This window comes from Anthonomus grandis, chromosome 17, assembly GCF_022605725.1.
Source record: "Anthonomus grandis grandis chromosome 17, icAntGran1.3, whole genome shotgun sequence".
Lineage (NCBI taxonomy): Eukaryota > Metazoa > Arthropoda > Insecta > Coleoptera > Curculionidae > Anthonomus > Anthonomus grandis.
Genome location: NC_065562.1, coordinates 7070229 through 7085369, shown reverse-complemented (window position 1 = coordinate 7085369; position 15141 = coordinate 7070229). Strand labels below are relative to the sequence as shown.

Sequence of the window (15141 nt, the reverse complement as noted above, 5' to 3'; positions counted from 1 at the left end):
CTGGTTTTTAACTTTATTTACAAATAATAAACTTAAGCTAAAAGTACATGATATGTTTTTTATCTGCGTTTCCAATGAACTTTCTGACGATTCGAGATGTGGATATCTCGATATATATCGACTTCTGCATCAGCTTATAGATGCTTTTCTTAAGATTAAGCAGTTTCATGTTTTCGATCAGGCTCTTTGGTATTACTCCTGTTGTTGACACAATAATTGGAACTGTCCCCACTTCTCTCATTTTCTATTGACTTCATATCTGGTGTTCTAGATACTTCATACAACAATCTTTTCATTATGTTTTACTCGTAGGTTGTTATTATTGAGAATAGCTACATCAATAAGGGTTGTCTTCCCAGAAATTTTATCGATTAGGATTAGGTCACGCCTATTGTTACTTACTCGTTGGTCTGTGAGTACAGTGCGATCCCAATACAATTTGTGTTGGTCATTTTCAAGAACTGGTTCCGACTTATAGTTATAATATGGTTATAATATGGCTGCCGATAAGAGGTTTAGTTTTTCTGTGAGCTCTTGATGCAGTATCTTTGCAACTAGATCATGTCGTTCTTTATATTCCGTTGGTGCAAAGGTTTGACACCTATCAGTAACATGCTGAATAGACTCGTTGTCTCACATCCATACCTACATCTGTCACTTTGTACCGTCGGGTCACCTATGATAAACTTTAAATAATTTCTTGTTGGTATTATTTGATCTTGGATAGCCACAAGAAACCCCCTTTCAGTTTCGGGAAAAAGCTGACCCGAAGTCAACCAGTAGTTCGACGCCGCTATATCGACATACTCTTGTTGAACCTCGTGAACATGCCTTTCATGTAGTGGTTTTCCCATCCAAGCTCGCATTTTTTCTTCCTCGGTGCTATGGTGTATGGGCAGCTCAAGCTCCTGTAGTTTAAGTAGTTTTGAGTGGTCTGCTTTACATACGGCACGATGAATATGTGATGTTTCAGTCTTTCTTAAGAAAAAGGATCGCAAGTTACTTATTTGCTGAGTTAGCTGCTTCTCTATGTCGGTCATTCCTCTTCCTTCCATAAGTCGAGGTAGCGTAGTTCGTTCTACGGCACTCCGCGGATGATGCTTATTGGCTTTCGTTAGGAGTGTTCTAGCCTTTATTTATATATATTTATTTTTGATGTCCGTTTTACTCCATACTATAATACCAAAAGAGTAAGTTAATGGACTGACTCCATATATGTATTAATAGCTTTAAATAAGTTTCTGCTGTTAAGACTTGTTTTAAGAAGTCGTCGCATTCTTGTAGTCAACGTTGTAGTCAGCTCATTCTTTATAATTCTATGGTCTATTCTTTGCGCCTGCTTTATTCCTAGATATTTGTAGGATTCCTCTTCATCCATAGCATTAATTATCTGACCGTTTTTTGTTTGAAAGTCACTTGGTTGTAGTTTACCCTTAATAATGTTCAGTACAGTTTGGCACTTATCCAGTCCGAAGGTCATCAGAGAATTTTTCCACTATTTTAAGCACCTGATCTCATTATCCATATAAAGTAGATAGTTTACTCTTATTATTAATTATTTATAATATTTACCTTTACAATATTGTAAAGGTAAATATTGAACCTGATAGGCTGAATAACTTCTACTGTACCATAGGTAGTAACATAGCAAGTCAAATTCAGGGTTTTTCCAACTATGAACAGTTTTTTGAGTATAGGGCTGGACCAGATTCTTTCTTCTTTTTGCCGACTGATCTAGTTGAGCTTAAGTCTACTCTAAAGGAGATAAAGAAGAAAAATACGTCTGGCTATGATGAACTTAATGTACGGTTATTTTTCAATTTACCTGATTCGGCACTGGAGGTACTTGTATCTGCAATTAATCATTCTTTCAATAATGGCCAATTTGCCAATTGTCTTAAAGTGGCCAGAAACATGCCTTTGTTTAAGGGGGGAGCTTCAGAATCACCCTCTTCTTACAGATCAATAGCATTGCTTTCCACCCTCTCAAAAATCATCGAGAAATTGGTTAAAAAGCGACTTATGTCATATTTAGCTGAAAAGCAAATTATAAGATCGGAGCAATTTGGGTTTCAAAGTGCCAAGGGAACATCAGATGCAATCTTTTCATTCTTTGAGTGCTTATTTTTGAGCTTGAACAGTGGTGATATTGCTGCAGCAGTGTTTTGTGACTTGACCAAAGCATTTGACTGTGTTAGTCAGGAAATACTGCTGTGGAAGCTTGAGCGGTATGGATTCAGAGGTCTGGTTCTTTAGTGGTTTGGGTCTTATTTGCATACCAGAATGCAGAGTGTTTCTGTGGATGGTGCCCTTTCAAGGGAGCAGCTTGTGACTCATGGTGTTCCTCAGGGTTCAGTTCTTGGGCCACTTCTATTCCTCATTTATATTCATGACATGGCCAATCTTAGGATCTCAGGTAAATTCATTCAGTTTGCGGATGATTCAACAATTTTATGGCATGACACGAGTGCGATGAATCTAAATACCACAGTTAACAGAGATATTGTTGAAATCAAGAAATGGTGTGATACCAACAAACTGTGTTTAAATATTTCAAAAACTAGTGTTATGAATATTAAATGCAATTTAAATAATGTGTTTTTGAAGAATCACATTCTAAACAACTTAGACGAAAATAAATTTTTAGGTTTATTTGATAATAAACTAAAATTTGAGGGCCATATCACGCAATTGTGTAGAAAAATATCAGCGCATTGTTATGCTCTTAAAGGGGTCGCAGGAGAGGTTGATTTTGACATGGCGAGAAATTTTTATTTTTCTTTAATTGAGTCCCATTTAAGGTATGGTTTGTGTTTCTGGGGTGCATGCACACATTACTTATTTAATAGTGTTTTTGTTTTGCAAAAGAGAGCGATCCGACGTCTGTGTAATGTAAGTATGAGAGAGTCTTCCAAACAGCTATTTATCACTCATAAAATCCTAACCCTTCCTGCCTTATTTATATTGAAATCTGTTTGCCTGGTTCATAAGAAATTTAGAAATGTGAACACAACTACTAGGCATGAATATAGCAGTCGACGAGCTAATGATGTGCCTATGCCTACAAGTTCACTGATCAAAAGAACTTTTATATTTGATGGTAAAAAACTCTTTAATCATCTTCCTGCAGATTTGAAAGGTATAGGTAACTGAAAAGTTTTTAGAAAACGTGTTAAAAAACTCTTAGTTGCAAGGGGCTATTATGAAATAACTGAATTTTTGTCGGATAGATTTTAGTAATTTTTACCTTTTTCTTGCAGGACTTTAGGTATATTCTTTATATTTTTTACACCATATCATTTCGCCTAATTTATTTCTGTGATTCATTTTTTTACAGTTTTACATTTAATAAAATTGTATATTTCGGGAGTGAATAATATCTGTTTGTGTTATACATGTTGATACTCTTGTCATTACATTAGCTTTGTATGTTTTGGTTCAGAGTCTTGGAGGAGTATTTCTGAAGAATGGGGATGTTGTTGGTTTTACCGGTATAACATTCCCATTCTTATGGATGATGGACCATAGCATGCTAAATAACCTTTTTACATGTTTGTGTTTTATGTTTTTCTTTTTTACAGCTTTGTCAACAAATTTACTTTTATGACAATAAAGCATATATTGATTGATTGATTATTATTATTATTATTATTATTATTATTATTATTTATTATTATTATTATTATTACTATTATGTTATTATTGAATATGTTCTTAACAAACTTTCACACGGTCCTCTGAATCCTATTTTTATCAATTTTTCAAGTAATAATTGTATATCGACCGTGTCAAATTGCTTTTTTTTGGGTCTACAAAAACTGCCACTACATATCTTTATTGATCTATCTCATTTGAGATATATAATGATTTGGCAATATTATGTTTATAAATAAATTAATGTAGACGAATAAAGCACTTTAAGTTAGGGTTTTTGATTCATGCTTAACTTTTTTTGCTTGATTACCCAAATTATCTTATATTCCTTTGTTAATAACATAGCATTAGTGATTATTAAACGACCATCTATATAAGAATAAGTCTACTGCCACTAACTTGATCTGTTACCAATCTGATCTTATGAGTAAATTAGAGGATCATAAACAAATTGATTCTATCTATATACACCGATTTTAGTAAGGCGTTTGATCGTATTGATCATCAAATTCTTCTGTCAAAACTGATCTCCGTAGGGTTTCATGTTGATTTTGTGAGTTGGATTAAAAATTCTTTAACTGGCCGTATTCAAAGGGTCAGGGTAGGTGGACATCTTTCTATCCTATCAGCGTAACATCAGGTCTCCCTCAGGGAGGGCATACATCACCCTTATTATTTAATTTATTTATTGATGATATAGTTAACTGTTTCCTGTATTCAGTCAGTGTTTGATGTTTGCAGATGACTTAAAATTTTGGAGGGTGGTTGGTAGTATTGTGGATCAAGAATTACTACAAGCAGATATGGATCGCTTAAATAATTGGTGTGAACAAAACAATCTTCATTTAAATGTTAAGAAATGTTATTAGTGTGTTATTAGTTTCACTCGCAGGATCAACCGGTTTCAACCCAATTACTTCATTAATAATGAGCCACTGAATTATGTTGCATCTATTAGGGATTTGGGAGTTATTTTTGATGAGAAACTCACTTTATTGATCATATTAATTCAATTTCTGTAAAAGCATCAAAATTGCTAGGGTTTGTTATGAGAAACTGTTCATATTTCTCAGTCTCTTCAACAAGAAGGGTTTATTGCTCCCTAGTAAGAACTATATTGGAGTACAGCTCTGTAGTTTGGTCTCCATACCACCAGATTCATATCGATGCTTTAGAAAGAGTTCAACATAAATTCCTGAGATATTGTGCTCATAGAACTTTAACTGTTACTGAGAACCATGACTATTTTTATATTGAAAGTCAATTATCTATTCCGACACTGTCGCAACGCCGTAATATTTCTGGTGCTAGTTTTATATATAAGATCGTTAATAGGCTTATTGATTGCCCTGATCTGTTGGGTCGCATACGATTTAATGTTCCTCATCACGGGTTGCGCCATAATGTAACCTTTAACATTCCATTCCACATCATCCTATTTTTTTTTTTTATTTTTTTTTATTTATTTATTTATAACATCATATTATAGTTACACAGTTATAATAAGTTATTACAATATCAAAATTATGCAGTTATATTCCCCTAGATGCAAGCATCTGTATGGGAAGTAATAAATGAACAGTGTACAATAAACATTTTTCTTCTGTTCAACTTATTTAAAGAAAAAATATATACATTAATATGAGCTCCTAAGTATATTTATAAAATAATAACAGTGAGGTAATAAAGTACCTAAACAATTTAACAAGGGAAGGCATCTACTAATATTAGGATACAACAGACTTAAACTTATTAAGATTGTTTACAATATATTCCTTCACTATTTTTGAAAATTTTTTATTTTTGATGTTTCTAATATGTTTAGGTAATAAATTGTACAGTTTTGGTCCTATAAATTGAATGGATCTCTTTCCGAACTCACTATAGCATACAGGAAGAATTAGTTGATTATCTTCATTAGATCTCGTGTTTTGGTTATGGTTTATTGGATATCTAATATTTTCACGATTGTGTATGAAGCAACAAACAGTTATACAGAATAAAGTTCTTATGTTTATATAGGTTTCATTATAAATTTCTTTAGTAGGGTATAAGAATGGTTTTTTAAGGATTATTTTTAATATTTTATTCTGCATTATCTGAAGAGGATTTAAAGAATTGTAATGCATACTGCCCCAGAGTAATATTCCATATCTTAGTATTGATTCCACTAAACTTTGGTATATGGTTATAAGCATATTTCTGTCTAAAATATTTCTAATAGTGTAAAATTTGTAGGCTAGGAAATTTAATTTTTTTGTTAAATGTGCAGTATGTAAGTCCCATTTCATGTTACTATCAATGATAATTCCCAAATACTTTACATTTAATGCTTCCTGTATTTTATCTGGTAGATTTTGAATATCTAAGTGTGTGAACAATGGTCGATTTATTTTAGTCTTTGAGAATGCAATATAGTTGGTTTTTTGGACATTTAATGTTAATTTGTATATATCAAGCCATTTTTTTATAATTCCAGTTTGAGCACATTTTTTTACTTCCTCCCACGTATCTCCGTCAAAAGCAACAACAGTATCATCTGCGTATGAAATAATTATACCGTTTATGTTGAAAGTTGTAAGTGAGTTGATGTACAGAAAAAACAACAGGAGTCCCAGAACGGTCCCCTGTGGAATCCCAATTCTCACTGTACATGGGTCACCTAAAGTGTCATCTATTTTAACGTACTGTTGCCGCTCCACAAGATAGTTCGCAAAGACCTGTAACACGGGACCCCTCACCCCGTTTTTCTCGAGGACATCAAGAAGCTGTTTGTGGGGCACCGTGTCAAAGGCCTTCGCCAGATCCAAAAATGCTGCCAAGCACTTTTTGTTAAAGTCCAATTTATACCTTACATGTTCAATGAGCTTGTGCATGGCATCGCCAGTACTCAAGCCCGAAGAAAAACCAAACTGGTTTTCAGACAAAAGTCCATTTTTATCCAAAAACCCGGCTAGTCGCTCCTTTAAACACTTTTCGTACAATTTTGCGAAATTAGAAATTGTACCGATTGGTCTGTAATTATTAATTAAACTTTTGTCTCCAGATTTAAAAATGGGGGTTATAATGGATGTTTTAAAAGATTTAGGAATAATTCCGGTCTTAAAGATTAAGTTTATTATATATGTCAAGGGTTCAATTAGATAAATGTGAAGTTTTTTAATTAGTTTTGCTGAAATACCATCATGTCCCGGAGCACTGTTACTTTTTAAAGAGTTTATATGTTTTATTAATTCATTGTGATCTACTGGCCTTAAGAACATTGAGTTATTTGCATTTTTTGATTGAAATATATTTGACGAGTTTGGTATTTTGTTGTTGTTGTACATATCGAGGCCTATCTTAGAGAAGTAATCATTACAAAAATTTCCTTTTTCTTTTAAAATGCAATTATTTTTAGCTTCCATGGGAATTTTAATAGGGATTTTATTTTGTTTTTTATATTTATTGTTATATTCAGATAATATTTCGTATATTTTTTTTAAGTTATTTTTATTTTCATTAATTTTTGTCTTGTAGTAAAGGTTTTTTGTGTAGTCAATTTTTTTTTTAATTATTATGGCATCTTTTATACTCTCTTTCTTTTTCATCTGTAAAGTTATTTTGTAATTGTTTTTTTTTAATCTATCTCTTTTTTTTATTGATACAATAATGCCATTTGTGATCCAGGGTTTAATTTTTTTGTTAGTTTTATTGTAAAAAATTGATGTTGTTTTACATTTTAAGTAAGGTTCTAAAAATTTGTTTATGAATAGTGTATAGGCTTCTTCTGGATTGTTTGTTTTAGACACGTCATTCCAATTTTCATTCTCAAATAAATAATTTAGTTTTATGTAATTTATTTTATTTTTAACATCAGTTTTTACAATATTTTCTATTCTCCTAATATTTAAAGCATGTGAAAAATTTAACATTATTGGAAAATGATCCGTTATATCATAATTTATTATATACGGTTTTGTGTGAATGTTAATTATTTTATTATTGGTCTTTACAAATATATGATCTAAACATGTGCCTGATTCTGGCCTGATGATTGAGTTTATATGTGATTGAAAACCATATGAACTTAATGTTGAAATGTAATTTACCACGTTTAAATCAGTATTATTTAAGAGGTTAATATTTATGTCTCCAACTAAAATTTCAACATTATTTGACTTGTTTCCTGACTTTCCTGTAAAATATACATTAAGATCCTGTACAAAATTTTCAATAGATGAGTGAGAAGATACTATGGAATTAATAATCCTATGGATAGGTATATGAATTTGTTAAACAATTCGAATATTGATGTGTTTAACATAAGTTCCTTAATGCATCTAAAGAGGTCACTTACTTCATAATTGTGCATAAAATTTTGTATTTACATTCATGCATATAAATTATTAAGGTTGTTTCTAGTATATGTAGTATAGGTGTTTTTTACTTTAGTATTAATTTTTTAAGTATTTTTAGATTATGACAGTTGTTTATGTAAATATTATTGCTTTGTAAAATTTACAGTTAATGGGGTTTTCCAGTATTATAAATAAATAAAAAAATAAATAAATTATATAAGAACAGCGAGCGCGGACTATACATAGGTTGCCTGCAAACGAGATATGCTGCGTTCTCGCTTCGGTTGCTGGCAACCATCAAGAACGTATACCTTTAGATATTTAGTGACCTTATTACCCATATCTGGAAATTTCTTGAAACTCACTGTTCTCTTATAGATTCCTGTAATAGGGTTGCCGATCTTGTAGAAAAATATCGATTTCCGGGATCGATCTAGATCGAAACCGGTAAAATCGATCTACGATTAAATCAGAGAGGAAAGAATCGATTCTTTAAAAATCGATCTCTGATCTTTTCTTTGTCGCTTAGCAATCTTAACATTAACGAATATCGAATAATCGGCCCAATTTATTTACGTTTTATGGGTTATGCATAAACTTACATGCGTGGTTTAGTTGTTTATGTTTACTGAAAAAACAATCGCTAATTATGTATTATTATTAAATAAAAGATAAAATTAGGAATATATATTACTAGATTCTTAATTAGAATTAGTTATTAAGATATAGTATATGTAATGGTTACAATTAATAAAATAAACACCTACTTGATTTGCGAAACAAACTTTTATTTAAAATTTCAAGTTTAACACAAATAACAAAAAAAAATAAATGTTTACATTCTAAGTTCTCACATTAAAACTTAAAGCTTTATATAAATTCCTAAGACCTAAAAATAACTCGGAGTACTAGTACTCGCAGTAACGCAAGGAACAAAGAAAATTAAAAATTAAACTTTATAGTAATGAAATGGAGTATTTCATAAAAATAAAAAGTAAAAATAATTATCTTTTTATAAATTCCAATGACTAATATCTAGGGAGTTTAAAAAAAGAATATGGGAAAATCGCTTGCTTGACAGTTTATTACGAGATGGATCTAAAATATTTCCAGCCCTAGAAAAGAGGCGCTCTGACGGCACTGACGTCGCTACTATTGAAAAATGTTCTAAGGCGGTTGCCGTCAATTTTGGGTAGATACATTTATGAGTTTTCCAAAACTCTAACGGATCTGATGTTCTTGGAATAATCGGCTGTTTTAAATATTGTTGCAGTTCATTGACGAAGCTACTTTCGGCCCCTTCCCCTTGCTGTATATTTTGTTGGACTAGCTGATCATGCAAAGTCCAGATATTATCTATATCTTTAACATTTTCAGAAGTATTTTTTGTTGTAATAGGACTAACAGGTTCAGGTTCTGAGTGCTCGGACTTCGTAAAAGTATTTTCTGCCAATAAATGTTTAATGCGATTTATCCATTGAGCCAATAATAATGGTTTTTGGAAATGCAGTCTCTTAAATCTGGGATCTAACAGAGTTGAAATCCCTAACAGTGCATTTGCTTCCACATCGCCAAATCTTTTAGATATTTCAGTAACTGTGATCCTCTTAAATTCTTTTCCCGTATCTGTTTCAGGTTGTAGACTTAAAAGTTTTTTTTCCAAACAATTAACCATCGGGATCACCATGCTGATAGTAATGTAATGATCCCCACATATCTCTGTAGATACTGCTTCTATTGGTTGCAGAACTGCAATTACTTCGTTTATTATTTGGATATCTTCCGCGTTTACCATGGCTGGGGAATTCTTATGTTTTAATAAAATAGTACTGATAGAATCAGATATTTCTATAAATCTTTTCAGCATAAACAAGGTCGAGTTCCACCTGGTTGGAACCGACTGCAATAGTTTGAGGTTACTTATATTTCGTAATTGATCAGATGCCAAGACACTATGTTTGAAAAAAGTTACTATTTCTTTTACCTTTAGTATAACTGGTGCAATATTATCTGATGTGCATATTTTTTGAGATACAAGATTAAGCGTATGAGAAAAGCATGGCAAATGCTTACGCTTTTCCAGTAACCGGTGCACTGCGTTCACTATATTTGCTCCGTTATCAGTAATAATAGCCGAAATTTTCTCAAGAGGTATATTCCAGGAATTAAAAATAGAGTTAAGTCGTTCAGATAAATATTCCCCCGTATGTCTGTCAGAGAGTTCTTCCAACGCAATAGTTAAATCAACTAATTTTGTTTCCTCAATAAAATGGAGAGTTACTCCCATAAAACTGCGAGTATTTAATGTATCTGTCCATACATCTGATGTCACACTAAAATATCTAACAACATTTATTTTGTTTTTCATAAGTGTGGACAAACATTTGTATTTTTCATCAATTAAACCCGAAATTTTGGTCCTTCCAGGAATATTATAATGAGGAGCGACAGTCTTTAAAAAATACTGAAAACCTATTTTTTCTGTCGTATTAATTGACATATTATCTTTAGCGATCATAAAAATCAGCGCATTTGTTATTTTATTAAATTTATCACCACCCTCTGAAAGTGACACTAAGTCTAAAAACGATTCGTCGATTCTTTTTTGCCTTTTATGAGTTTTGGCAAAAGACGCAGAACTAGAACTATTACTAATATTAATATTACTAATACTACTACTCCCTGGAGCTTCAGGTAAAAAATTACATTGAGATTTAGTAGAAACTTCTGAAAGAGTGTCTGCATGGGCTGAATCTGTGTCTGTGTCAGTACACTCCTGTTCCTGCTTCGAGCTCGAAGATGTCGTGTCATTCTTATTTAGGGTAACAGTAGAACTGCTGGGGACAGCAACACTAGACTTCGCACAAGGAACTGGAACCACATTTTTGTGAGCTCTTTTCAAATGGTTTAACAGATTGGTGGTGTTGCCAGACGACTTAAACTCTTTGAGGCACAATTTGCATTTACCGCCATTTTCAGTCTTAATAAAAAAATTCCAGGCATTACTTTTCTTCATTATTTTCGGCATCTTGATGTCAATTCACATAGATATTTATCTAAAAATAATAATATGAAATAGCATTTTACCGTGATCACTTTTACATTTTGATATTAAATATTGCGTTAAAATATCAGACATGTGTCAAATTTTGTGTCGAAATATTGGCATTACTGATCCTGATAAACAACTCAAAATTAAATAATCTGCTATGACATAACTCGACCGTTTACGCCTATATTTGCCATGATGTTATTAAACTTTAATGAATAATTATTTATTTTATAATATTGACCGGTTTGAAGAATTCACCAAGGTAAATTCCACTTTTGAGCTTAAAAGTTTTTTTCTTAGACAAGTAAAGAGAGAGGACCCGTAACATCCATATCACTTGTCAAGGACCTTAAAAAAAAACAGGCTGTTTTGTAAGAAAATGCGTAATTTTACAATACTAATCACTACGCCTACCCTACACCATAGGATCCTATAACCTTATTGAGATAAAGCCGGTCAATGCTTGAAACATGAAATAAACATAAACAAATAGAGAATAAATCGAATAAATATATATAACTTAATAATATAGTTTTATAGGTTATGGAGCAGCCGCCAGCGAAGTAAATTTTAAACATTTAATAATCATAATTCGTAATTACCATTCCTTGTTTATATATGCCGCAGATTCAAATAACAATATAAGAAAAAGTTGTACTTACCACAAAACGTATTTAAACTGCAGTTCAGCCAATAAACACTAACTTGACTAACTCCTAACTCATCGCGCGACGTCTACATTGGTACAAAACATTTCACAAGAACTGTATCAGCTGTAAGCCTTAACGTAACTACATACTGATTGGCTGACGGCTATGCTAGCCTGGGATTCCCCTGTTATAAAAAGACTTGACAGACCAATGATGATGCGTTATCACTATGTAATGTATGAACTATGAACGTCATGAAGGCAGTCATTTGTTTATTAAAATTGCTCGTCTAGCACCACAAAATACCGAAAAAATTTGTTAGTACGATTTCGATATTTTTTAGATTTAATAAAATATCTAAATAAAAATCGATTTTCACTTAAAAGAATCGATTTTCGATTTAATTCTAAAAAAAATAATCGATTTAAAAAATCGATCTTTTTGACTAAAAAGATCGATCCTGAAAAATATCGATACAGGATCGGCAACCCTATCCTGTAATTTCTCCTTTTTTATTCTAGACCTACCATATAATAAATTGTGTTGAGAATCCTTCCATCGTATTCCGGAAGATTCTTTGTTGGTATAAAAGGTAGAAATTCGAACGCCGGCCGGCAGTTTCGCAGTTTGTCTTTTACGAGTTTGATCGAAGTCGGTGTATAATAAATTAGAGAAGTTTGTGCTTTATAACAAAATGTCTCTCATTCCATTGATCTTCGGCGACTACGAACCGATGTGCCGCCCATCCAGAATCCTGGACCAACATTTCGGCCTGGGCCTGGACCATGACGACCTCTTCCAACCATTAAACCTGAACAACCAAATCTTGACAAGAACTCCGGCAGGTTATCTCAGGAACTGGCGCCACAACGCTGCTAATTTGGATTCTGGTTCTACAGTTCACTTTGACAAGGATAAATTCCAGGCCAATTTGGATGTGCAGCAATTCAAGCCTGAAGAAATTACTGTCAAGGTCACAGGGGACAATGTACTTACAGTGGAAGGCAAGCATGAAGAGAAGCAAGATCAGCATGGTTACATATCCAGGCATTTTGTAAGGAGATATGTGTTGCCGAAGAACTGCCAGATGGACAAAATTGAATCGAAACTCTCTAGTGATGGGGTTTTGACCATCAGTGCCCCCACTGTCGAGAAGATGGAGATTGAGCACAAGTCCATTCCAATTACGCAGACTGGAGAGCCTGCCAAACAGCAAAAGGCTGTCGAACCAAAGAAGTAGACTGTACTTACTAACATTTATATGTAATCATATTTTCCTAATATTTATTTTTTCTATTACCTGCATATATTTAAGTGTGTTAATGATTTAAGTAATGTTTCAAAAAAGTAATTTTGTTAATTTTAATAATGAATAAACAAATAAACAGTTTTTTCCTTCATTTAGCGTTTAATTCATAATGATATTAATAGATTGTCATCAAATCAGAAAATTAATAAAGAGTTAGTTATAAATTAAACAGTTAACAATAATTAATTCAAATACAAAACCTTCATTTGCCAATATCAAAATTACAAAACAAATGTGTGAAATGATTATGAGTGAAGTTAGCAGCAAAAAGAAATGCATCTCGATTATGAAAACTGTTTCTCGGAAGTATTTCTGCAAGAGGCACTTTTAAGTGATACATCCTTAAAAAAAAGCCAAACAAAATATAAACAAAAAAAACCTTACATAAAAATATTCTTTTTGAATCATGGGAGCTTGACATAGCTTATGACTTGAAACAAAAAAAATATATTTTATTAAAATTTACATTTATGTACAGAGGGCAGGGACAGGCAACCACTGGATCAGGGAAGCATAGGAGAAAAAACATCTAATATATATAATATGATACAGGTATATCATATTAAAATGTGAAATGAAAATGTAAGTGTAGGCTTGACCCATCACAGCTATATGATTATGACAGAACCTGAATGAAAAGAGACTGGAAAAAATCTAATTCACATGCAACTCAATAATACATATTTATTTATTAGGCATCATATTTTTTATATATTTCTTACTTAAACTTATATGTTATAAAAATAATGTATATGTACAAAAATGTTTTGAATATTGAGGTATTTTTTTAGGAAATCTTAATATTAATATTTTAGCATTGTATTGGAGCCCATCTGGAAATTATATGTTCTTCTTGGAGTCTATTGAGGGGTCTTTTAGGTAGTCTGGATACTGGTAAGCCAGTAATTGTTGCAGATGACTTTAATGTTCGCTTCAAAACAAGTCAACCTGAAGCCATTCTTTTCTGTGACTTGCTAACATGCTTTGGTATTAACCAAACAATTTTTTGAACCAACATGCGATGACAATTGTCTGGGCAATATCTTTGTGAGCTCTGACATGGATGTGTGTTATGTGAGTGTTATTAGCATAATTTTATCTGATCAGAAATCACAATTAATAGAGTGTATGATTCCAATGACTGTTGGTGATTTTGATCAGTCTCGAAAGGTATTTAGACCAATAACACAACAGGGGCTTAATACATTTTATAACATTGTAGATAAATTTTCATGGGATTTTATTTGGGAAGAAACTTATGTCAATTGGAACTTTTAACATTTAATATCATTGCTTGAGAATGCATATCAATCAGCATTTCCAGAAGAATCTTACATTGTTGGTTCTGACCACTCCTACACTATTAACTGGTTTAATGGGAATGAAAGACCACTTGCAGTTTTTGGAAGAACTCACCCATCAATATAAACAGCTACAAACTTAGTAATTACAACAAATTCTAAAAAGAAGCTATAAAAAAACTAAAATAAGATCAAACACCAAGGTAAAAGTAAAAAATCAATAAATCATAAAAATATATCAATTACACCAAATGACTTAATAATTTTTTCTCCAGCATAGCACAGAGATATCCCAATTTTAAATAATAATCCACTTGATAATCATACAGAGAGAGCATTACCTTAATTTTCTTTTTCTGAGGTAACTTTTAATGAAGTAAGGGATGTATGACTATTGAAAACTGCCTTTAATTGCTTTGACTAAGGTAATGAATTTTTGTTTTAAACAGCATACTTTTCTTGAAATTCTTAAAGTGGCCATTGTGGTAGGTACCAATTTTTAAAAACAGCCAATATCACTTTTTCCTATAACATCTAAAATAGTAAAAAAGTACATGGCCATTAAAATTGTTGAGTTTTTTGCTTAGAACATTGAAAGGCCTTTCAATGTTCTAAGGTTTTTTGAGACCAATAGGATCTTCTCCCAGTGCCAGTTTGGGTTTAGAGAGCATAGGAATACTGTCCAGGGCATCCTACATAATATAATAAGAGGCATTTCATAATTTTCAGTACAATTTAGTCTTGCTGTGTGATCTGAGCAAGGCCTTTGACTGTGTCGATCATTGGCATCTTCCTTCAAAATTTTGAATACTAAAAATTCCATCATAATAGTATA

At 32.2% G+C, this 15141-nt stretch overlaps 2 protein-coding genes across 2 annotated transcripts; one reads left to right on the top strand and one right to left on the bottom strand.

Annotated features, from left to right (window-relative positions):
• Nucleotides 1-8894: 8894 nt before the first annotated feature.
• On the bottom strand, nt 8895-12022 carry LOC126746631 (zinc finger BED domain-containing protein 4-like). Its single transcript, XM_050454962.1, has 2 exons — nt 11709-12022; nt 8895-11050 (listed from the first exon to the last, which is right to left on the bottom strand). Exon 2 carries the CDS (start codon nt 11020-11022, stop codon nt 9007-9009), a length of 2016 nt encoding a protein of 671 aa, XP_050310919.1. The 5' UTR covers nt 11023-11050; nt 11709-12022; the 3' UTR covers nt 8895-9006.
• Nucleotides 12023-12218: 196 nt separating this feature from the next.
• LOC126746635 (protein lethal(2)essential for life-like) lies at nt 12219-13096 on the top strand. The gene has a single exon (XM_050454969.1). It carries the CDS (start codon nt 12391-12393, stop codon nt 12934-12936), a length of 546 nt encoding a protein of 181 aa, XP_050310926.1. The 5' UTR covers nt 12219-12390; the 3' UTR covers nt 12937-13096.
• The last annotated feature ends 2045 nt before the right edge of the window (nt 13097-15141 follow it).

Bases quoted from the DNA above. Each gene is read 5' to 3' on its own strand.
- LOC126746635 (XM_050454969.1), top strand. From the start codon at position 12,391: ATGTCTCTCATTCCATTGATCTTCGGCGACTACGAACCGATGTGCCGC.
- LOC126746631 (XM_050454962.1), bottom strand. From the start codon at position 11,022: ATGCCGAAAATAATGAAGAAAAGTAATGCCTGGAATTTTTTTATTAAG.